Below are 23042 nucleotides of genomic sequence, written 5' to 3'. Positions count from 1 at the left end.
CTGAATATCGGCCGCTGCACACCCTACTCGCTGAACATTGCTCTTGAGTCATGACGGCTGCATTTCCTTTTAATTTACTGCACGCTGACTCGAAGAACACACCACTTGTGGAAAACTGCTCTTGAGTTACGGTGGCTGCTTTCCCTTTTAATTTACTGCACGCTGACTCCAGGAAGAGCTGCTGTAGCCGGAGCAGGTGATAGAGCGCTCTTGTGTGTGCTTCTGACCCGAAGCTGTGGATAGAGCCAACAGGCAGTTGGGTAGGTTGTTCATGTGTGCTCTCATCCAGTCCCAGGACTGGGCACGGTGAGATGTGTGCCGGTTCCCCCTGCTGGCACCCCTTTGGATCCGCCAGCAGGACCTCCATGTTCCACACCTTACTGCAGCGCTCCCTGTGCTCTGCATGGACTGGCAGCCCAGGTCGCCACCCTGGTGCAGGAAACATGGCACTGGATAAATTCTAATTTGTAGTGAAAGGTAGTTGAGCTTCATGTGAGCACACGCAGTCCCCATCCAAGGAAGGGTGCTCATAACTGCCTCACAAACCTTGGATTCAAGATATGCGATGCAGTGTGTGCAGTGCAGAGAGTCCATACTCTGAGCAGACACTGGCAGTGCCAAGGTGTGAGCAAGCAGTGTGTTTACTGATAAGTTACAGCGTCCCGGCGTAGCGTGGAAGCCCCAGTGCAGTGCCCGAGACCTATGCTTGTGCTAGCATAGAAGTACGGCACGGTGTGAGTAAATTTGCGATAGATGCAGCGCTCAAGCCCAGCTTGTAGCTTTCACATTGTGAGTAGAGAGTTTTCATCACTAAGGCGCAGCGCCCGTGTGCGGTGTGTAGGTGTCCTGCAGTGAGCAGTCATTTTATTCACTTATAAGATGTAGAGTCCCACTGCGGTGTGCCAGGCCAGTGCAGTCACTGCAAAGAAATAAGTGTTACCCACGTACACTATATAAAGACAATAATGGCTGCAGTGCTCCTGTGCTGTGTGCAGTTCTCATGATAGGAGCAGGTAGCGTTTTCACTGTTTCGATTAAATGCCTTGTGCAAGTCTCATGACATGTGTAAAGAGCGTTACCCCAAGTGCTCCAGTGCAGTGTTCACTCACCATAATATGCTCAGGCTGTGAGTTTAGTGATAAGATGCAGTGCCATGGGAAGTAGGCAAACCTCATACTCTGACTATGCAATGTAAGATGCAGTGACCACTTGTACTGTGTATGTCTTATACAGTGAGCATGCAGTGCTCTATGTTTTATCGCATATACGATATGTATGTCTCATGATGTGAGCAGGCTGAGCTTGTATGACTCTCTAACGCAGTGCACAATTGCAGTCTATATGTATTGTGATGTAAGCATGCAGTGTAGGTTGGAGTGTCCCAGTGCAGCTGACATGTATAGGATGTCTTCGGTGCCCCTGCTTTCACTACCGTGGTGTGCCCTCCCCACACCAGCTGTTTTAAAAACACTCTTGAGAAGGACTTTTTGGGATGTATGCTGTTTCTGTGTATACTGACCCAAGTTCTGTGAAGTTACCCAATCTGGTAATAAGTGGATTTATTTTAAAAGCTGTTGTAATTGATTTTAGTTTTCAGAATGTTTAGTTTTTTGGCATTTGTTTTTTATCCATCTGGCCTGTGTCAGGTACACCCTTTGAAATAACAAACACGTCCTGCTTCCTTCTTTTCTAAGCACACTGCAGGCTCATCTTGTTAGCGCTATATATAAATGCAATTACAATTACAGTTCACCACATCCAGCCACAACACTCAAAACAATTACACATGGGTAAATGACATTGCCATTTACAATGCTGATAGCTCTAACTCTAGCAAATGCAAGACCTATTGCATTGCAAATGCTTGTTCTATTTCCTTTCACTGCCCATCAGTGGGCAATCACACTGCCTGCTAGTAGTTCATAACGAGCATAGCGTGATATTCAAATGATTGTGTCTGTTTCCTATCTCCTTTCATTTCCCATCAGTGAGATTTTGCACTGCCTGCTGGTAGTTGTAATTGTTGGTGTTTTCTGAATTCATTGTTAATTGTGCCTGTCTTTTTCCACCCTCCAGTGGGCTCATTCCTGGAATCACCATTTTGTTAAAGGGGCCCCTTGCATAAACCGTCATTTCTTTAGTCTACTTTTCTTGCTCATTTTACTGCATTCAAATGAATGCCATCCTCTCCTATGGTAGTAATAAAGTAAATGTGCGAGAAAAAGTGAAGTTAAGTGATACAAATTGTGAAGAAGAAATACGGCTATGTATGATTGAGATGATATTTCCGTCAAGTTTTTCTTTTTCTGAAAGACGACATACTTTCATTTCCCAGTAATGATGTTTTATTACTATTTTTTATATATATATGGTTTCACACTGTTGCTGACTTTACCTTGTGTTGCTTTATCACATCAGTTCTTCAGTGTTTTTGTGGCTCATGTCCAAATAGTTAGTTGATTTTGGGCTAGCTCCTGTTACTTCACTTAGTTTTACCCTTCAGTGTGTCTTTGTTTTTCTTTGATAATTGCCAAGAACGTTCATTATAACTGCATACATGCCATGATAAATTAATTTATTCTCTGTTCCATTTGGCAATTGTGTGAATGCACTATGTTGTTTGAGGTCTTCCTTTCATTATAACTTGTGTTGCCTTATGTTAAAGAAGGCTTACCAGTTTATTTGTATTTCCATTCACCCTTCATCGAATTTTTCTTTCGAATCATTGATTGTAGAAGAAGTTTGATTTGTATTGCATCTGTTTTTTAATATACTTCTACATGCTATTGCCTAGATAAGTATATGATCTTCCTATGTCAGATGATATTTCAGGTATTTTAGATTCTTTAGTTAGGTTGTGATGCCTTAAAGTCGGTTTGTGCAAATTACTTCTGTGATTATAGATGAACATATAGTTCCTCATCTTGGTTAAGCCCATGTGGTGTTGGGGTGCGTAATGAGAGAATAAAATAAGATTCTTTTTGGCGTAGGCAACGTTCTCTATACCCTTCTTGTTCAGCTTTTTCCACTGTGTCAATTGCATAAAATCTCACTTTTGACCATTCACTGTGGTGATGTTGCTCCATTTGTTTGGCACTGCATTGCTCCTATCTTTATTGTTGGTGGCATCCCATGAGCAAGGTCCCAGAGGGACCAAAATGCATTGTGCTTTGTCCGAGCCATTTCTTCACTGCTTTAATAAATGGAATTTGAATTCTGTCCTGTGAGTGCGACTCGTTTCATACTGACAACAGTATTTCATGGCAACTTGTGAACCCCATGCATAGTCTTCTCATCAATAATTTAATTACACATGTTGCAGTGATATCATCAATGATGTCATAGAACATGCCATGAGTGATGTAATATGTGGATGTAATATGTGGGGTGATTTGTAGTGCATGGCAAGGGTGCGAGTTATAGTTACCTTAAGTCACAAGTTATAGTTACTTTAGATAACCATAACTATAACTGATGATTTTCTGTGGTTTTTAGAGTTTAAAACATTACACTTTGGCTGGTTTCATGGCTGGTTGCGAGGGCCACTTTGCAAATCCACTTCTGAAAGCAACTCTGCATCCAAGCCCCCAAGGAGGATTTGTCTGTTTTTCATATGGACACGTCTGCCCAAGCGTTCGCACGCTATAAATATGTCCTGTTACCAAATATCAAATAATCCCCCTCCTTTGCTTTTTCTTTTTTCAGGTGAGCTGTACTTCCTGTCAACGGGGACGCCAAGTGCGGCTGTTGCTGCAGGAGCGATGTACAAAATAGTGGACCCTTCCAAGTAAGGTGATTTGCCTTTCTTCAAAGGGTAATGAGGGGCACATTTTGAACAGTTTAACAATATTTGTACCACTATATAAATAGTTACGGGCAAATCCAATATTAGTCTCCTCAAAACCCAACTTTCTATCCCTTCCGTTGACGACACGTCCAGACAGTAACAAGTTACTCACTGTAGCAACTATTGTACATTCAGCTACATTGTACAATTTATTTAACTTTTGCCTTTGGCTGGTAGGGCCGCTGAGCGGACCACCTTTCCTGGGCCAATGTACAACACATTTTTATGTTCCTAAGCTTGCAATTTGCAAAATCTCAGGATTTGTGACGCAAAGGTGTGTTTTACAATGTACAAAACCCGTTTTGCAAGCCAAAAAAGTCTGCTCAAATGAGGCAGCATCTGTCCCCTCTATTGACACAGGCCACTTAAAAAAATATTTCCCTTTGGGAATGCAGGGACCAGAGTCTGCTGTGCCTTGCAGACCACCATCGCTGCATTTGCAGTTAATAGCATGAAGTTATAAATAGTGATGTGCCTAGTTTATATTCTTTAGGTAGGTTGTTTTGAAACACTCTGCTCACGGACATATTGCGATCCAGGTGGGCAGCTTGAAGGTCAGGAAGTGAACAATAAAAATGCAAGAGTCACAGCAGTATGGTCCTCATCAGTCATATGTACCAAACTATTTGGTACATATGACCAATTATAAACTTGTTTTGCACTTGAAAGGACCCTCAAAGTAGCGCAAAGCAGCAACAAGTACTGCTTTGCATTACTTAGCACCGAGGGGGCGTTACATGGGTGGAACATGGGTGTGCCTATGCAACCATAAATGCCTTTTGACCCAAAACCATATTTACAAAGATTTGCAAACCTGGTTTTGCACCAAAAGTTAAAGCCCCTTCAAAGAAGGCGCTAACTGGAGAAATGCTCTAATTTCTCTGTGCTGTTTCGACTTTGCATGTGTGCTGCACTGTGCAGCACACATACAAAGTGGGGAAGCATTCCATTGTGTCTAGGAATAGTACTTTGTACAAGAAGGGGACCCTTCCTGTACAAAACCTATGCTAGACTCATGCACACACCCTAGGGCTATGGCGCTAAGGTGTGTGCATGGCGCACTGCATCTGAAATAAGCAACGGCGAAAGGGGAGGAGAGAGCCATATCTCTGAAGATAAGCTCTCCTGCTCCCTCCCTGTCGTGCAACGCAGCGCAGCCTTGCCGGGGGCTTCGCTGCGTTGGGTGCCTTTTTTGTAAATCTCGCCCTAAGAGTATAAAGAAAAAATATCCTCCCTCTTTCCCATCTCCCCGGACGGGCTCTCTACTGCAGAACTCACAGCACACTACAACACAACAATGTCCTCCATCTTAGACCAACTTGCCCACATTAAATTGAAAAAAACCAGGAACATCCCCTCAAGAACATAGTTTGACAAGGACATCAACGTGGAAAGAAGGCAACTCGGAGCCTCAGAACGGCTCTGGAGAAAGAACCCCTCCTCCACCCACGGCAAAAAGCTCAAATCAGCAAGAAGAGAGTACAAAAACCATATCATTAAAGAAAAAAACACCTTCTTCTGTAGTGCGCTCGACAAGGCAAAAAACAGACCAAGAGAACTATTTGGCATCATTAAAAAACAAACCTCCAAACCGTCGGATTCCCTCGTCCAGCCTTCTAAAGCCTTATGCGATAACTTCGTCAACTTTTTTAACAACAAAATCGCAAGATCGAACTCTCCCTTCACATCAACTTACATCCTCCACGCAACAACCTCACAACAATCAAATCTACCTCAAGTAGGGGACCCGCACTTACCTCGTCCACCTTCGACCCCATTACGGAATTTGAGATTCTCAACTTAATCGCCACGTCGAAGCCCTCATCCCACAATTTGGACCCTCTACCATCCCAATTGGCCAACGATCTGAAATTCGCCCTCGCTCCACTCTGGTGCGAAATCATAAACCGTTCCTTAAAAACAGGTTCCATACCCGGCTGCCTCAAGATCGGACAAGTAACTCCTCTCTTGAACAAAACAGGCCTTGACTCAAACGACTTGAATAACTTCAGACCGGTCTCCAATCTTCCCTTCTTGCCAAAATTCTGGAAAAGTGTGTGTTCCACAAACTGAACAAACAGATTGACACTATCAACCTGCTAGATCAACATCAATCAGGTTTTAGAAAAGGCTATAGCACCAAAACTGCAATCCTTAACATTGTCGACGACATCTGTCACTCCCTTGACTCAGACCATTGCTGCCTACTCATCCTCCTTGAACTGCCAGCAGCATTCGACACGGTTGATCATAATCTTCTCATCAAGGCCCTCAAAGAGAGAGTTGGGGCAGAAGAACAGGTTCTGCAATGGTTCTCATCCTTCATCCAGAATCCCTCCCAGAGAGTCAAAATCAAGTCATTCACTTCCGACCTTCTCCCCGTGAACAGAGGCGTCCCCCAAGGCTCTGTTCTCTCCCCACAACTGTTCAACATTTACATGTTACCCCTCACTTCCATTCTGAATAAAGCCAACATCCCCTTCCATTTATACGCAGATGACACCCAGATTAACCTGGAATCCTCCTCCATCAATGACATTCTAAGACTCAATAATACTCTCAAAGAAGTCCAAGAATGGTTATCATCGAACCACCTGAAACTCAATCAAGGTAAAACAGAGATCCTACTGATATCCAACAAGGAAGAAAACCCGCAGGTCTCCGAGTGGTTAAAAGCCATTGACACTCATCGTGATGCCCACTCTGACTAACTCTGTAAAATCACTAAGAATCACCCTAGACCACAAATTATCCATGGCAAACCACATTAAAAACTCTGCCAAGAGCGCCTTCTTCAATCTGAAGCTACTCAACAAAGTCAAACCCTACATTCCACCTGCGGATCTCAAACAAGCTACCCAATCTCTTGTGTTATCTAGACTGGACTACGGGAACGCGACCCTCTCTCCCACCTAGTACCCCTAAAAACCACCCTCAATGCAGCGGCCAGAATGGTCTCAGGAGTAAAAAAAATTGCCCGCATTTCTCCTGCACTCAGAACGGCCTGCCTGACACACAAAGCCTTGCACACAGGGAAACCAGAATACCTAGCCTCGAAACTCAAGAAAGCTGGTCAATCTAGAACACTCAGAAGTTCAAACTCCCTCCTGCTCATCCCCTTAAAAACACGTAAACAGAAAACGGCAAATCGCTCCTTTGCAGGGAATGCTCCCAAAATCTGGAATGCCACCCCTGTGGACATTAGAACTATTTCCTCCTTTCTAAAGTTTAAACGCCACCTAAAAGACCTCCACCTCAACCGTGCCTTCCCGAAACCAATTACGCAACTTTCAAACCCTAACTTTTTCTGCCTCCAGATCGCACGTACCTACAACCAACCTCAACCCCCCCTTTCCTCCCCATCACATGGGGTCGGCACCGCTAGGTGAACCTCTCAGGATATGCCTTTGTTCTCATTGCCTTTGGGCCAGTTGAACATTTACTTGTATGCTTATTCTATCTGTGGACTTGCTGTACGCTTATCTTTGTGTCTATTGTATTCGTTATCTGTCTTATACACATCCTGTTGTGAAGCGCTCCAATACCCTCGGGTCTGGCCAGCGCTATTAAAAACTCCTAAAAAAATAAAATAAAAAATAATGGGATCTTAAATCGGATCCAGACCCCTGCAGAATCCAAGGTGGTGCACCAGCCTATACGTTTCATGTCATAGTGACTTCAGTACTAGGACGAAGAACATGGTTCTGACCAAAAAGTAAGCTTTAGACATCCAATTACTCTAGATGTCTCACCTCTTCAGGCACAGGGACCAGAGGTGACTTAGGTCCCTGCCATAACTCTAGTGCTCAAACAACCACACTGAGTGCTTCACACCCTGAACTGAGCATTAGAAACCAACAAGTCATGAACATCTTCAAGACTAAGGCTTGTGGAAAACACCAAGCTGTGATGAGAGGGTGATTGAAAAGTATTAAGCTCTGTCCTTGAACTCTCTCCTATGAGGTGGAAACTCTCTCCCACACAATTCTGAGTAACATCCTGTGGATTTGCTGAAAAGAGATTTTGGACATACACATATTCAGGTTTATGGTACAGAACCATTGCCTAGTATGGGGAGAAAGGAAATAAGATCTGTGTCATCATCACCACTTTTACACAACTGCTGAAAAGTAACAAAATAAAAAATGAGGGAAGACCTACTCCCTTTATGCCATCACAAGCAATCAGGAATAGAAGCCTTCATTATGTTCTATGTATCACAGCAAATCCATGACTCGAAGATAAAGATGTTTCTCAACCACAAGCAATAGTTCAAGAGAGTATGAATTGGGACACATGAGATGGATGAGCCTGGCAGAAGGATCTTATCTCCGTTTCAGTTATCAATCAAAACAAAAATCCCTCTGTTATCTCCTTGCATGTATTGAGAACTGATTCCTGCACTCACCCTAAACGGTCCCTGATAAGTGCGTATTTCACTTTATCAGGTGAATGGAGGCAAGGAACCCTTTAAAGAGCTTCTGGAACATCTGGAACATGTGTGTTCAGAAGCAGTGGCTGATAAAGCTGTAAAAAGCATGCTGAGTCAGGTCTCTGTCTGATGCAGAAGGCCCCTGACCTCAGAAGATTTAAGGCATAGAGGCTTGGTCAAAAGGATTGAAACTGTATTTGAATTCCAACCTATTTCTTTTTCTGCAGTGAGTGAAAACTTACCATAGAACTTATTTTGTGCCTTCTCAGTGAGATAATAGTGGTACAGGCATGTATCATATGCACAGTGATCCACAGAGATGTGTTCTTAGCTGGTAAAATGACATGGACACTGCTGGAGGTTAGCAAGTCAAGTCAATAAGTCTTTATTGCGACACAAGTAATAAAAGAGGTTAGCTTCTGGAATCATCACATATATTATTTCTTCTTGTCCTATAACGTTTGTAGAAAACAACTCCAGTCGTCGAATATTTGGGGACAGAGCAACTTCCCCCTTAATACTCAAAGAGGCTTATATACTATTGTAAGTCTAGTGCTGGAATTTGTTGGGAAAAGTTATAAATTCCCCAAGTATTTTAGGAAGGGTTGAAAAGTAGTAATTTTAACTTGCAGAAAGTACTGCCCCGATGGCGCAGTTGAAGGCAAAAACTAGGATTACTAAATTTAGCACACACTGCAAGGTGATGGATGACCATTGGCTAACCCTGACAAATAAAAAGTAACATTAAGACACTTTTAATTGTAGGTAAAAAGAGGCCAGAGCTTTAGACACCCAAAACATTATAATAATAATAATAATAATAATAATAATAATAATAATAATAACTCTAGCAGAATATAAAAGAAAAATCACTGTATAAAGGTAATTCTCCTCAACCTTCTCATCTAAGCAGTGTCTACATATCGCATATGATTTTGGCTTTAGATTACTTTCTCGGCCCAAAAGAGAGAATCAAGAGTTATGCAGATTCAAAGCCATTCGAAAACTTGAGTAACCCCACAAAAAAACACAACATGCATGGTGGCCGAGAGGGCGGGCAGCAGTGGGAGAGGTTAAGTAAGGATTTCCATGCTAATGACCAAGTTCTGAATGGTGGCAAAGGTCCAAAAGAAAACCAGATTGTCTTACTCGTGGAGGAGTTGGCAGAAGGAGTTCACCTGGTGGTGTAGGCAGCAGCTAAACTGGAAGCTATAAGGGTTAAACCTGTGGCTGGACATGTAGCAAAGATTCAGCCCCCACTCTCACATATGGGCAAAACAGGTAGATTATGCTGCATACTAGCTGTGTAATTGGGAGTTTACAGTGTCATCCCTGGGTCCCCAGATGAGGGCAGTTGAGCCGGAGTAGGCTCACAATCACTACGAGTCACAAAGAAAGGAAATGAATTTTCTCAAATCAATATCCCTTTTCTTTTACTTCTGTGAGTGATCGATCCATAGATTCAGGTGTATGCAAACTCTTCTGTTAGTCAGATATTTAGAGTGAGGAGAAATCCCTTTATATTCTGCTCAAAATAACACATTAATCTGAAAGAGGGCCACAAACATCTGTCATCTGGTCATGAGTAGGAACTGACTGACAGAAGACAAGGGCTTCTCTCTTGGCTATGAGAAGGGAGAAGAAACAATATCTATAGGGTCCTGTTAAGAGGTGTATCCTGTGAGTCTGTTGGAAATCCCTAGTTTACCCATCTTTCACAGACATCTAAATTATTAAGAGTAAGGATAACACCAGATGAACTCTGTTTGCTGCTGCTATGATCTATTTGTGATAAACTGGGAGTCAGGAATAAGAGGTAGGATACTCACACAGCATACATGACACAGAAGACTGGCCCTTCAGTATGAGTCCACAGGGTGACCACACTTCCAATGCCTTGTCAGTGAAATTGAACCAGAACAGTGAAACAGTGAACAGTGGTAATGGGACTGAAGTCAGCCTTATAAAGGCACCTCTGGGTAAGTCTATGTGTTAGATCTGGTCTGCACCACATAGACACAATTTTAGGAATGACCAGCAGAGAGATATTCTCTCAAACTACAGTCTGGATTCTCTGGTTGGGTTGGTACATAGAACTAACCCTCAGATCAGATGGCTACTGTAAGAAGGCATAACACCCTTTAACCACAGATTCACCCTGTGCATTATCTGTCGCAAGCCCTAGCGGTCAGCCTTGATTTAGCAGGACCATCTGCATTAGCCAGTGATGGAACACTGCAGCACTGTTCTCTCAATTGTGATCTTTTGTCCGTATTCCTACACTCAATACATACCACTTGAGGAACGAAGCGCTATGTTTTCGATTTACAATCCAGATTCAGGTATTGGATTAGGGGAATGATAAATATCCCCTTAGAATATTATCAGTAACTTTGGCATATATTCTCTACAGTGAAATTAAAACTGTACTTAGCAATTGATGGATGAATTATATTTCATGATTGATATTCAACAATATACAAATACAAGCCCTGACAAAGTTCAAGACTTCTTGAACGAAACGCATTGGCTGGATGCTTTTTACTGATTGGATTTTATGTTTGTGAATAAAGCAGGAACTTTATAAATGGATCTAAGGACTCTTTGATTAACTTTTTTCCAGGTGCACCGTTCCACTTGTTGTGTTGTCAACATACCATATTTGTCGCTTAAGCCCCTTTGGAATAAGGTATTTGTTACATGGAGACTCAGAAGACTGAACATTTGGTATCAGTAAGAAGGGGTTCAAAGCTGCTCTAGTAGTTTGTGTGAAATTGACCCCTAGAAACTGGAGCTAGGACACAGGAAGTTGGTATTCAACTAAAAGTCAAACTTAGTCTATGAAGACTAAGTGGTGGTTTCCATTGATGGGAATCTTTGCCACCTCAGAGCCAGTTCTGGTAGTAAGTAAGAACAGCACCAATTGGAGAACGTGGTAGTAAAACCTCATTAAATCTAAGGGAATCTCCAGTGTTTGACCGGATCAGCAGAGTCCCTGGAGTGATAATCCCTCAGACTAGTTATGTCCTTTCCTGACTGCGAGGAACACATTCGTAGGACAAGTATTTATGTAAAAACCAGTACTCACTATCTACTTCCATACATCAAGGTCCTAGAAGTACTGGAAAGTGATTACTTCTGAGGGGGTTGAACAGCAGTGCAACTCATTGTTCAGAATAAAATAACATGCAGATAGTGTGTGAGATTAATTACTATTATCCTGTATCTTGTGGCATAACCCTGAGCTGAGGAATAAGCATGAAGAAGCGGGGATGCCATCCGCAGACAAATCGAGATCAATATCCAATACCCCACATTCTCTTCTCAAGCATATTGTCTCAGCCTCAAGGACAACTATAGCTAACCATATAGGAGAATGATCTTTAACTCTTCTTGACTACAAAGATATGTTTAATAAACTTTGTTTACAATGCTGCCTCATTCTTTAACCAATCATTTTCATTCACTCTTCTATGTGCTTTTTTTTTGCGCTGATTTATATAGTGTGAACTTGACCCAAAGGGATTGGAGAACTTTGAATGAGCACCAGTTACATTACACAAGGAAGCGTTCATTAAAAAAAAAAAATTGGTAGGCACAGCGAGATTACGTGATTTGCCCAGAGTCACAGGATGTGGAGTCGACCGAGGCTTGAACCTTGGTTTCCCAGCTCCAAACTGGTCAGTCTAGCCGTAAGACCCATCCTCTCCCTCCCTGGAAAGGCCTCGATGCTATGTACAACATATCTGAAAAATTAAGTTTTTGCCTAGACTTTTTCAGGCACATGCATCAATATTGCATTTTGCGATTCCTTAATTGCGAAAAATAAGGAATCGCAATTAAGGAATTGCAAACTGCAATGCATCAAGAAATCGCTATAAAAATAGCAATTTCTTAAAATTCCTTAATTGCGATTCTCTATTTGAGAATCGCAATTAAGGAATACTTCCCCCTCCATTCCTATGGGCCTAGAGGCCCATAGGAATGAATGGAAAGACATTCTTAATTTGCAATGCACCATTAAAAATTCGCAAATTAAGAATGCAATTTCAAGGGTGCAGGGGTGTCCAAAGGACACCCTGTTGCACCCATTTTAAAAAAGTGCAAGAAAATGAGTATTTGAGGTGAGAATGTAGCTACCCGCGGTACATTCATTTGTAAACATTAAGAAACAGCTGTCATATAGATATACTTTGCCTATATGCTGTGTTAAGTTAGCATGAGCTTATTAGAAGTTTAAACGCCATTTTACCTTTCTGCTGCTTCTGCACACGACACATAGCTGTTGCTTTAGCTTTGAGCCTAGTAGAATGTTTTGATTCATGCGAGAATAATATGTTGTTACTCTGATATCAGCCTTGCTTGGTGAGCTGTGTCTGTACAGTGAGTGCAGAAACATTCAAGGATATCTCAACACAGTGGTTGTTATGAGGTCTGATCTTCGCACGTTCCTAGACATAACATATATGCAGCTGCGGCCAAATTCTGGCTTTAGGCGCGTTTTATATTGCTTTGCACAAGAGCATACAAACACACTTGATGGTGCTTCGCATGCAGAGAGCTGGTGGAAGATGATGTGATCCCTTACCACTAGAATCTTGAGGTATGGGGCCGCCCTGCTAAAAACCCAAAGAAACCTTCTTAGATATAATATAATATACTAGCTAGGGAGGGTGAGACTTAGGTGTTACTGAACCCTATTCGATTTAGCATTTTACCATGCTTTCACCTTTTGTGTTCTATGGACTGGTGACTATGCTGATTACTTTGTTACTTATAATATGTTTGCTTGTATTAGCTAAGATACTGCATTTGAGAACATTGCATTAGTGAATAAACATTTCAAATATGCACGTGTCCTCTTTTACTCCTTGTTCTGGATTGAAATGATTGTATAACGAAAGAGTGTTCATGTGTTCCACGTTACCTGAGGTGTACTAAGTCCATGTTCTGGTTTGTCTAAGCATTGGTGGTTTGTGATCACCAATGAGACACTGTAGCTAGTCTGGTAGGGGATTTGGGTACTAAGGTGAGTTTTGGCACACCCTAATTCACTCAGGTTCCAAGTCTCTATGCTCAGTTCTGTATGAGAACGGAATCCCTGCGACACAGCTTCGTAGAAGCATGTGCTTTTATGTGAAAACAGCATCAAATAGAGCATCCAAGTGTCAATTGTTAAAATAACGACTGCCATCAAATGCCTGCCTTAATCCACACAGTCATGCCTTTCCTTCCAATGGCAGTCTAGTGACTGTTAATATTTAAGGGGGTCATTACAATGGCTTCTCGGCGCCATCGGAAGAGGGATCTCCGTCTGCCATATTATAATGGCATTTGGATGAGTAGCAGTCAGAAACTCCAACTGCCACAATCCCGACAGGCAGTCGTTATCCAACCGCCTGTCGGACCTCCCTGTAGTCCCAGAATGGCAGCTGTGCTTGTCAAGCACCACCATAGGGATTACAATATCCCTTTCTGCTGGTTGTCCTGCGGCAGTCAACCCGCAGCAAAACAGCAGGAGGAAACGGATTTGGGGGACGCAGCGGGCCCCCCTAACCCCTGGGCCTTGGACATAGGTCTTGGGGGCACCTATAGTACCCCCCTACATATCCCTACACCATGTGGTAGGCACTGCATGGTACCTGCCACCTAGTGCAGGGATATGAGTGGGGTGTCTGTTTTGTCTTGCGGCCGGTGCTGCAGAGCGCTGCACCTGTTCCAGTGCAAAAAATAGGCAATGCGACCACCATAGTGGTGGTCACATTGTAATTTGCCCAGTGGGACCGCCGCTTTGTAGGCAGTCAGTCCCACATACGATGCGATGGTGGATGGACTGAAGTCCTCCCGCCATTGTTATGACCCCGTTAGTCACTTTCATTAACACATGTCACCCTTATAAACGTAGCCTCTCACTTACTTTTTTTGGCAGGAATCCAGGAAATGTAAACCAAATATCAAGCAACCTTTGCTAGCATTACCTGCTTCTAACTGAACAAAAATAAGGAAACTGCTTGCAAGATTTAAGAGACAAAGTGACCGAAGTCAGTACTTCTATACTAAAGCCCGGCATATCTCCATAGATAGTAGAACAGTTTAGCTTGAGTACCTAGAATCTAGGTGTCAATGATAAAAGGGTATGAACCCGTTCAGTAAAGGTCTCAAGGCTCTTCGTCAAGACACTGAAAGATAAATATTTTAAACTGCTCAGCTTGCTCATTCAACTTTCGTCAGTGCAGAAATGCACATAGTAGCTTCCCACATATGGTAAAAAAAAAATTTTTTATTAGAAGATGCCAAACTTTTCCGAGAATCATTGAATTAAATGCATGAATTAGTTGGACACAGTTGAAGGTATGCACCAGAGATACAGAGAGTCACAGGTGCCACTTATTTGCTTTCTTGGAATGTCAATGAGGTTGACAAGCGCGGCAGGTATATACGGTCTTTGTAACAAATAAACATGTGGTCATCAAGTTGGTGAAGCCAGAAAGAGGATCATTTACTATAATCAGTATTTGGCAGTGCTTAATTACCTACTAGGTGGTGTATCCTGTTATGAGTCCTGACGCCGACCATGATCCAGGTGAAGAACTCCGGGACTTCAAGGGGAGCCCAGACTTCTAAATGAGAGGTGAAGCTTAGACAGTACAGACAAGCAGTTAAATAAGCACAATGATTTCTAAAACTCATCTAACATCACAGAACTGAATAAGGAAAAACATAAGAAAGATGAAGGAATGGGAAAACAGGTGTCGAACAAGCCAGACCTGAAAGTCATACAACCCAAGGAAATTTACCAGTAAGAAACTCAGGGCCTCATTTATGAAAAGTGTTGCATCCCTGGTTGAAAACAGCAGTGCAACACTTATCATTGTGCCCTCCTTGTGACATCTTGGATGCGCCGTATTTACAGTACGGCGCTCCATGCCACAAGGATTGACCAGATACGACAGGACTCCTGATGTATCTTGTGGCGCAGTAATGACGCATTGCTGGAGTGTGTCGCAAAACAGGCGCAATCCCAGCAATGTGTAATTACACATGGGCGGGTCCCATGTAAAAGAGCCTGCTTCAGTCCTTACACCTGCGATGAAGCAGGCATAAGGATGTGGCGCAGTGAACTCGTAGAAGTGGTACAGTGAAATCTCATAGATTTCACAGCGCCACTCCTACGTGTCTTTTGTATGGGGGTAACGCCCACCCTGCATATATTATACCTGACGCAAGTATAATGTGGCGCTGGGGGTTACAAAGTGAAGCATTTGGCAAGATGTGCCACTTTATAAATATGGCGCAGTTTGACACATTTTGTACGCCGCCGTAGCATCCCAAAAAGTGAAGCAACGAGGGCGTCAGACCTTCTCAAATAAGGCCCTCCAGTTTTGCAGGATACTCTAATACTCCTGGTGTTTGGATTGCCTCTGGAAAGATTACTTAACGTGGAAGTGGTTACACAAATGAACTGGCAGTCTAGTTTACGGCCTCAAATTCCATTGCACGGTACTCCTTAAGTTCCAGTGCACGCTATGAATAAAAAAACTCCTATTCCTTGCAGTGGTTATGGGACATGCAGTGTGCCCTAGCTCCTTATCCATGGTGTCTCCGGCCTCCCTCTAAAGGTTGTACGATTCCCACCCTGTGAGGTCATTCAGACTCTCCCTCGAAATCCTAACACTATCAAGAAAATTGGAGATGTTTGTCAAAACTATAAGGAAGATTAAAAAAAATGCTCTCACATTTTGCAGGAAGCACATATTTTTGTTGTTTCTCTGCTATTAGTAGGCACTCGGACATTTATTTTTAATTTTCAAACTATTATATTGAGAGAGCGCAAACTGAACAAAATGTATGAGTGCATCATAAGTGTCAGTAATATGCACAACCCATAATAGACATGCTATAAGTGCTGAAAATATATTCACCTATACTTAGAATTGTGTGGTTAACCTAGAGATTTCATATAGAAGTGGACTAATGCAGAGATGTGTGGAGAATGTATAACCTTATTAGACGTGATTAATCCTGATCCATGTTATGTAGCTGCTAATGGAAGAATGTCAGGCTGTAAAGCACAGAACGGAATAGGCCTCATGGCCAGAGCTGAAAGGGTTTGGGAAAGGTATTCATTTGCATCAACATGGATTGCACTAATGTTATAATGATTTGTTTATTCATTAGATTTATATTCTATAGACGTGTTTTATAATCCAAGAATGAAGTATTAACATGCTATTTTGATTTACGAAAGGATTTGAAGAGTATAAACCTCTACGAGAAATGTTGTAGGCCTGAAGTATTCAAAGAGTTTCTGATTTGCACGTGCTGGTACAAGTCGAGCTGTGCCGAGAAATAAGTTGCAAACTTCTGTTAGAAGTTTATGTGAATTGGGATCCTAGCTGCGGATGTCTGTCTGCGGGTGCGAGGGGGGATCCAATTAAGCATTGAATGAATAGAGTTCTGTTCAAGAGACTGGTACAGACATGTAGGAGGGTTCAGGAATGTTTGAGGGGTATCGGCGGGCCGGAGAAGAGTCTGAGAAGCAAGGTCAACTCTAACGCACGAGGCCCAGAGGAAGATCATCATGGAAAAAGCCAGAATCGACATCACGTGAGGGGCGTCTTCAGAGGGCGTTTCAATTGTAATTGGGGTTTTGTATTAGGGACAGCACCCCTGGGTGGAGTTAGAGCAGACGCCTGAGGACCCTTTAGAGAGCGGATGGGTAGGCAGAGAGGGGTCATGACTGGAGACCATAGGTTTTCACCTAGAGACTAAGAGTGGGTGATCTTCCTAGGAAGTCATTCACAGCTGACACCTTTTGATAGGTTGGGATTCTGTTAAGTAGGGATACCATCCAGAGCAGGGTAGGGACAGCCTAACCTGAAACTTTCCCTCCTGCTGTAAATGACGGAGAGATCACAATATGTGTCTATGCTTGCAGCTCTTTTGATTTTAGAATTAGTGCTAGTAGTATTCTTTGCTCGCCTGAGGGCTTTTAGGGAGCACATGTATGTAGTGGTGCCCGTATATCTTTTGAATCTCATTTTGAGATGTCTGTACTTGCAGTTAACCTTGACTTTGTAATAAATCTTTAAACTTAGAAGTAGTCTGTGGTTTTTCCGAGCCGAGTCCATTATTGATTGAACTAACCTGGTAAGAGATGCACTTTCTTCCCTCAATGACAGGCAATAAAGATACAGTCGACCAGAACGGGGTTTAGATCTAGAGTGATAAGATAGTGATCAAAATCCCGCCCCCGCAGTTGGTAGCTATAGAGGATGGTTGCCTTCTTGAGGAAGGTGATCTAGGCCAGGTTAGATTACCCCAAGGCCCCTAGAGATCGATGATCGGAAGAACCGCCCGCCGAAGAGGGTCCGGATGACGTGAGACAGAAAAGCAGCAGTATCGGTCGAGAGTGAGTATAAAGGGTCATGCGTGTTAGATTGCGGTGTTTTTGTGTTGTATCTATGTTGTAATGTCTGGCGGAGTTGAATGCCTGTAGAGAGACTGTGGAAAAGGTTGTGAGCGCGCGCATCTGGTGGAAATCTTAAGTTCAAGGAGAGCTTAAGTGGTTCGGGTGTATCGAACATCCAGAGTAATTGTCAACCAGTGTGAAGGGGGTCATGAGGTACCATTGATCGCCCGCAAGACCGAGATAGGGGGAACGTAAGAGTGAGTGCGTGAGTAACGGACGCTGGTCGGAAGTTACGGTGTGTAAGCAACCTATCAGGGAGACGATAGACATTTCGTCAGTTGTGGTGACAATTACAGATAGACTGTGGACGTACAGTCGGGAGAAGTGACCGCTTGGTCGGAAGTAGTCATTTTTCGGTGTATGAATGGGACGCATGCGTGACCGGGAGACGAGCTGAGAAAGGAGGGGAGCTGCTGCGAAAGGGAGACGAGTGACGTCAGAAGGTGCCGCGCTGGGATTGGCCGGCCGGAGGGAGACCGCGCTGTGATAGGCCAGCTAGCAAAGCCGCGCTAGGATTGGTGGATCGTCACCAGGAAGTAAACAGAATAGCGAGGCTGGGAATTGTACGATTAATCATGAAATGTTTTAAGTGGTTAAGAGCGGCGTTTAAGAGAGAGAGGCGGAGATCTTATGATGGGGAAGAAGCCCCGCCGGAGGGTACGCCGGCTAATTATATGGGGACGAATGTTGGGTTGCACACTATATTGTGGATTTCAGAGTGGAGTAAGATTACAGAGGGAAATGAAGAACTAACGTTTCCAAAGTACGGGACATTCAGATTAGAGGTACTACATCGATTAAAAGCAGTAATGACCTCAATGAGACCCATGCCTAGACCGACCCAGTTTGAAGCTCTCAATGCATGGATTAGGGCGGCGCACGACAGGAACCAGCACAGGCGTCAAGAAAGGGTGAAACGATCGGTAAGAGCAGTGCAGGAGGCCAAATGGGATGCGGATGCTAAAAGATGGAGAGTGCATAACCTAGAAGTAAACAAACTGTACCCAGTGATAGAGGTGGCAGGAAACAAAAGCCCATTAGAAGAAGATGATGAGAGCGAGACAGAGGACAGCCTGATAAATAGGTTACTGACAGATAGGCCACCCCCGTACAACAAAGAGACAGGAAATGAGGAGCCCAGCAGAGAAGGGGGGCCTAGCATAGGGGAGTATGGACCGCTTCCCATTACAGATTGGGATCCCACTGCAAAGAAGGAACTGTCCCAACCTAGTCCGGTGCAGCAGGTAGTCGGAAGGTTTGTGGTACAAAGGGTGCCAGAAACGGAGCGTGCCACATCTTACGCACTACCAGATGCCCTGCAAGTACCTGTTACTATAGGCCCTATAGTATCGATTTATGACCCAGAGAGAGCCAGAGGGGAGGAACAGGTACGAATGGACAGGGAGAGAGCAGAAATGGCAAGAAGGAATGATACAAGCACTTCCCCAAGTCAGTTGCCAAGACCGAGAGATTGGAGCACCCCAGTACATACAGCAGTAGACCAAACAGGAGATCCGGGGGGCCCTAAATGGCCGATGGATCTGAGGGGATCAGGACGGAAATCCTTTCAGGAGCTAAGCGAGTACATGAAGAAATGGGATGAGGCAGTGGAGGCCCACAAGAGCATCATAGCAGCGGAAGCTGGAAGGGAAAGCCAGGATAGCAGAACCCGGACTCACTGCGGGGCTGATGAAGGCAGCCCGGAGTGGGACGGGAAGGGTCAGGACGGGAGCGGAGACACTCGTCATACCAGGAGTGGGGGTAGAGCAAACCTAGAAAACAGGAGCCCTGAGTGTGGGGGGGTGTCCCGCCCAATTCACAGTGAAGGGGATAGGAGAACGCAAGAGTACAGAAACAGTTTTAAGTGCACCCACCATGAGTCTGGCAATAGTGGACAGAACGAGAGTTGCGAGAGGTTTCGCCATAACCCCTGTGATTACGGACCAGAACGCAGTCCTGGGGAGATGGGGAGCCGAGAGGGAACTTACAGAATCCTGAGTGACACTAGACAACGAGAGAATAGCGACAGGAGGAAGAACAGCAGGGAATCCTACCATGGGGCGAGGGAGGACAGAGAGAGTGGACAAAATGAGATTGGGGGAAACAGGCCCGTGTTTCATCACCTTCCAAGGCAGGATGGCCGAGCATGGGACCTAGAGAGATGGGAACAAGGGAGGACTCTCCTTAACTCCCCTGAGCCCAAGCGCAGGACTAGGAGCTGGGACGGGAGAGAGACCAGTGAACCCCCTAAGAAAGACATACTGCGAGCCGAGATAAAAGCCAAGAGACTCGATGTCGCCAGCTTAAAGTCAGATCTGGATGACATGGTGGATGGTACCTTGCCTCTAGAGAGAATGGAGATGTACGAGCAAGACGAAATACTGTTCATGGCAAAGGACATCACTCGAAAAGCGAGAGCAGCACATGAGAAATTAGTCGAACTAGCAGGCAAATATATGGTAGACCTGTCAAGGACCAAAGCATTACAGGGTAACCATAGGCTACATTATTCAGACCAGGATCTAGATGAGAGAAGAACAATAGGATTGAAAACACACATAAGGGAACTGATCACTGGAATAAGGACGTGGAGGGCGCTGGATAAATGGGAAGAAAGGTGGTCCAAGAAAGGGACCGTTAGGAGAAGCATGCTTGGGATGTCCCCAGAGGGAGGACTGCAGAGAATAGAGGCATACCCTTTGCGTGAGGTTGCAAACGGAAACTCTGTACATGTGCCATGGAGTAGGGGGGACTTAGCGGCCTTTACCAACTCCTTCCCTAAATTGAGGGAGAATCCAGTTGAGTGGTACAAGCAGGTGGAGAGGTTTGTAAAAATATCCAAAGTACTATGGATAGACCTGAACACTCTGTTTGACATTGTGGTACCAGGAGATTTGTGGACAGCATGTAAGGTTAGTGCTGAGTGGCCCACATCAGAACCAGAGAGAGATGCACGGACCACTGGACCGTCCGAGACAGTTATGGCAAAATATGAGAGAGTGATGACTTGGCTGAAAGAAAAGGTGCCAATGCAGGACATAGATTGGGTCAAAATAGATCGAACTGGACAGGAACCCAAAGAGACGGTTCATGAATATTATGAGAGATTGCTGAAGGTGTTTAAACAGTATAGCGGGTTGGACGTAATGGATCCTAAAGACATAGGGCAGTTTGTGTCTAAATTTGTTTTGGGCTTAAGACCGGATATTAGTTTAATGATTCAGCAACACTTGATTTGTTGGCAAAATAAACCTTTGGATGAAATTCTGAGATATGCTAGGTACTGCTGTGATGAGATAGACTCAAAAGCAAAGAAGCTAAAAGAAAAGCTGATGGTGGTGCAGATGCAGTCAGCCGGTAAGGGTGGACAACAGCAACAGCAACAGCAACAGGGGACAGGGACCGGGGGCAGGAAACAGAATAACCAGAGTAAGGGCAATGAGGAGAACTCCAACTTTAGACCTAGGGTAGACATAGCAGCATTGAAAAAGACGACTCGGTGCCACTAGTGTAACGAGGTGGGGCATTGGAAACGCGAGTGTCCCTACAACGTTGAAATCGGAGAGCAGGAAGTAGAGGAGGAAGAGGTTCAAAGCACTCCAGGGAGAGGGGTAACGCCATACCAAGGAAGGGTGGTCAAAGGGGGGACCCCAGCTCCACGAGCCCAGTTCCCTCAGCCACCCAGAATAGGGACAACGGGAAAGACCTATAGACAAATGCCTCTTTTTGTAGGAGGAGAAGAGTGTTACTATGTTGATCCCCTAACAGGACAGAGAGTGGAGAGAGAAGACTGTACCCTCGGGGCAGCCTTAGATGTGGATCAAAGGGGACCCTATGTGGAGGCCGAAGTGGCAGGGTGTCCCACGACCTTCCTAGTAGACACAGGAGCCACTCGATCCACGATAAGATCAGCTGCAGTCCCAGGCCTGCCAATGTCAGGGGAGACTATTCAAGCGGTGGGGGTCGCAAACAGGAGAATAACCAGCCCACTGACAGAACCAGTGCAAGTGAAAATAGGGAAATACAGCGATGAACATCAGTTTGTGGTTTGCGACTCTAGTCCTGTATGTCTGTTGGGAAGAGACCTTCTGTGCAAATTAAATTGTACAATATACTGCACACCACAGGGAGTGGAGGTATTGACTAATGATGATGACGCTGACTTCAAAGTCGCAAACTCGAGAATATGTGTGGAGCTGTATCCCACTTTGACAGTGGATGAGCTCCCCTGGGATCTAAGAGAGACCGTGGCACCAGAAGTGTGGGATTTCACTGGGGAAGAGATTGGACTAGTCAAGGGAGTGGACCCAGTGAAAATCGTAGTGAAACCACATGCTGAGTTTCCAAGAACACCCCAATATAAATTGACTCCAGAAACGATTGCAGGTATCAAACCTGTGATAGAGTCCATGATTAAGCAGGGAATACTGAAAGAAATCGTGGGTAGTCCATTTAACTCCCCGATTATGGGTTTGCAGAAACCGAATGGGAAATTCAGAATAGTGCAGGACCTTCGGAAAATTAATAACATAGTCGTCTCATGTTGTCCAGTGGTACCGAATCCTTCAGTGATATTGTTTCAGATACCGTTCCAAGCTGAATGGTTCACGGTGATAGACCTGTGCCAGGCTTTCTTTTCTATCCCATTGGACGAAGATCGCCATTTCCTTTTCGCTTTTAAGCTGGAAGGTCGCGTATTAACATGGTGTCGTATCCCACAGGGGTATACAGAGAGCCCATCGATCTTTAACCAGCTTTTGAAGAAAAATCTTGAAAGTCTAGTGCTGCCCCAGAAGTCGGTTCTGGTCCAGTACATAGACGACCTACTTGTGGCGTCAGAAACTGAGGAAGCTTGCAGGGAGGACTCCATTGCTTTGCTAAATCACCTAGCTGTAAATGGGCACAAGGTGTCCCCGGGAAAATTGCAGTACTGCCTGACAGAAGTGCAGTACTTGGGGCACAGAATTGAGAAAGGCAAACGAAAGGTGTCACCAGACAGAATAGAGGCGATCATGAAAATGAACGCGCCTAAAACACAGAGAGAAGTCAGGATGTTCCTAGGGATGGTGGGTTATTGCCGACAGTGGATAGCGAACTTTTCACTGAAAGCAAAACCCTTGCAAAAACTGACGCACAAGGAGGTGAGTGATCCGGTACCATGGGACAAGGACTGTTTGATGGCGTTCCTGAAGCTGAGAGAGGACTTGTGTCGTGCTCCTGCTCTGGGAATGCCAGATTACGATAAAATATTCTTGCTTTACTGTTGTGAAAGAGAGGGTTGTGCTTTGTCT

At 44.3% G+C, this 23042-nt stretch overlaps 1 protein-coding gene across 1 annotated transcript in view; it reads left to right on the top strand.

The window, feature by feature from the left end:
• Nucleotides 1-23042, top strand: part of LOC147691944 (HHIP-like protein 1) — a 284674-nt gene that overhangs the window by 241601 nt on the left and 20031 nt on the right. Inside the window, exon 7 of the mRNA XM_086936706.1 lies at nucleotides 3706-3787. Within this exon, the coding sequence (XP_086792832.1) occupies nucleotides 3706-3787 (82 nt within the window). The remainder of the gene's footprint in view (nucleotides 1-3705; nucleotides 3788-23042) is intronic.

Source organism: Lissotriton vulgaris, chromosome 9, assembly GCF_964263255.1.
Source record: "Lissotriton vulgaris chromosome 9, aLisVul1.2, whole genome shotgun sequence".
NCBI classification, from domain to species: Eukaryota; Metazoa; Chordata; class Amphibia; order Caudata; family Salamandridae; genus Lissotriton; species Lissotriton vulgaris.
Note: the sequence above shows the minus strand (reverse complement) of the source record. Positions and strands in the feature narration are given on the sequence as shown.